The sequence below is a fragment of the Thermobia domestica genome, chromosome 12 (assembly GCF_964235325.1).
Source record: "Thermobia domestica chromosome 12, izTheDome1.hap1.1, whole genome shotgun sequence".
Lineage (NCBI taxonomy): Eukaryota > Metazoa > Arthropoda > Insecta > Zygentoma > Lepismatidae > Thermobia > Thermobia domestica.
Genome location: NC_137465.1, coordinates 181,654,045 through 181,656,707, shown reverse-complemented (window position 1 = coordinate 181,656,707; position 2,663 = coordinate 181,654,045). Strand labels below are relative to the sequence as shown.

Sequence of the window (2,663 nt, the reverse complement as noted above, 5' to 3'; positions counted from 1 at the left end):
TTTGAGCCACAACATAATCCCCTGACATTCAGACCTCGAATCCCGGATCACTCATGTAAAGCAAGAAAACCCGCATCTTTTCGTCATTACGCAGTGCACCACCCCAAATTTCCGTTGATTCTCCTAAAAATGTTGTGCTAACTACTCTACATTTTCTTTCATGAACCTATGTTTTTTGTAATCTCCATTTGCAACATTTCTATGCAATTTATAAGTTTTGCTACGTAGCAAAACAATCATATACTCTGTCATATTTCGCACGGAGTCACCTATTTAGCTTGCTCCACAAATTTGGAGAAGTTACAAGCATCACAGAGGAGTCTTTGATTTTTATTGATATCAAACGCGAAGTAGTTACTCGGCTCGAGAATAGAGGTGTGGTTACTTCAAAAGGGCGGGGCTTCTCCGAGGTCAGCCGAGACGACTAGTGCTCAGTTCTCTTTTTATTGATACCAATTCGAGTAACTACTTCAAAATTGGGCGTAATGAGTAACTTCTCCGTTTTATTGATATCACCCAATGTCACTAAATGGTACGCACATGCTCCACGGCAAAATATACGAAGAAGAAGTCAGAATATTTTGACCAATTTACCAGGAGTCAAAGGACATGCTAGAGAAGCGAAAACGCCGAGCGAATGTTGGAGTTTGTTCTTTAGTATGTCTATGCTGGAGAGAATTGTTGAATTTACAAACCAGCGGATTAAAACACATAGGGACGCTTATAGCAGAGAAAGAGATGCTCAAAATACTAATATAACAGAAGTAAAGGCCTTGCTGGGCCTTCTATATCTTGCAGGAGGACTTAAGTCATCTCATGCTAATCTGGACGATCTCTATGCAAACGATGGGACTGGAATTGAATTCTTCTCAGGAACAATGACTCTTAGAAGACTGAGATTTCTTCTACAAGCTCTTCGTTTTGATAACAAAGTTGACAGATACAAGAGAAGAAAGTTTGACAAGTTTGCGCCTCTTCGAGATATTTTTCAAGAATTCAACTTGCACTGCAAAAATTGCTATTCTGTTGGGGAATATACCACAATTGACGAAATGCTTGAACCTTTTCGAGGACGATGCAGTTTCCGTGTTTATATGAAGTCAAAACCAGCTAAGTATGGAATCAAAATATTTTCTTTGTTGGTCAGCAACCCGATGGACCATTTCAGACGGACAATAGATCCCATCAGATAGTACTTAGGCTAGTAGATCCTATAACCGGAACAGGAAGAAATGTCACTACTGACAACTGGTTTAGATCCATACCACTGGCTGAAGAACTACAAAAACGTGGACTGTCTCTAGTTGCCACTCTGCGGAAGAATAAAAGAGAAATCCCTGCAATATGTACTGAGGCAAGCGACGTGAGGAATGCAGTAGTTTGTTTGGTTACGGTGAAAATATGACTCTCCTTTCGTATGTACCGAAGAAAAATCGAGTGGTTACTCTTATCTCTTCCATGCGCTTTTCTGATGATATTGTTGAATCTTCCGGAGAAGCCAAAAAGCCAGAAATGTTAATTTTTTGCAATGTAACAAAAGAAGGTGTCGATACGCTAGACCAAATGAAAGCTACATATTCTGTATCTAGAAGAACTCATAGATGGCCACTAGCTGTTTTCTTTGGTTTGATGATTATCGCCGGTATAAACAGCTTCATAATTTTTCAGTCCAACACACAGAGTAACATGAACAGGAAAGATTTTCTGAAAGTCTTAGCTAAAGATCTTTGCTTGGACAACATGAAGGCAAGAGTAAGTCTGCAATATCTCCCCAGAGAATTAAAATCAAATATCCGAAAGTATGCAGGAATACCAGAAGATCCATCTATTGTGTCTGATCCAGTTCCAATTTCAAGGCGTTGTGCTCTCTGGACGAGGAAAGAAAACAGGAAGACCAAATATTATTGTGTCAAGTGTCAAAAATTTATGTGCGGTGTGCATAAAGAAACTGTCACATATTGCAAAGAATGTGTTCATCAAGATAGAATAGAGGAACTTGAAGACGAGGATATGTAAGTAGTATGTATATGTAAACCGAGAAGCAAAAGCATAATATATGAACGTTTCAAAATACATAAAAACTATATCTCTTATCAGGTCTAACTATACATGTTATTATTCTTGTTATTTGAGAGAAAGTAGAATATTTTTTTCATTGTTTAGGTATTTATGTCTAACGTATTTTTATATTAGCTTAGGTCTTCAATAGCATAAAATAAATTAAGACGCCTATTAAAACAAATATTTTAACCTAAAATTAAATAAAAATAAAAAAAAAAACAAATATTACACGAGCTTTACTATGTAGTTATTATGCGGAACAAAATTCCGCACGCGACTAATTAAGTAACTTTTTTCACGCGACTAGTTAAGGGTTAATTAACACATTGACCGCCATGTGAGCAATATGTGGCTTACACTAAACTGCTTCATGAGGCCCCGTGAGCCATGTCTGGCTCACACTAAAACTGAGCGTGGGGCCCCGTCAGCTGTATATGGCTCACGCGTTGACTCTTGTTTGGCACCTATCTGAGGCCCCGCGAAAAGAATTATGTTTCCTTTTACAAGACGCTTTCTTGAGTCAATCACCCTTTCCATTTAAAAATTTTCAGTTGGGCCCCGTCTGGGACCCTGAGGAAGACCCTAGGACAATTTATGTCAGT

At 38.4% G+C, this 2,663-nt stretch overlaps 1 protein-coding gene across 1 annotated transcript; it reads left to right on the top strand.

Annotated features, from left to right (window-relative positions):
* Positions 1-659: 659 nt before the first annotated feature.
* On the top strand, positions 660-1,193 carry LOC145666201 (uncharacterized). The gene has a single exon (XM_081733271.1). It carries the CDS (start codon positions 660-662, stop codon positions 1,191-1,193), a length of 534 nt encoding a protein of 177 aa, XP_081589397.1.
* Positions 1,194-2,663: the final 1,470 nt, after the last annotated feature.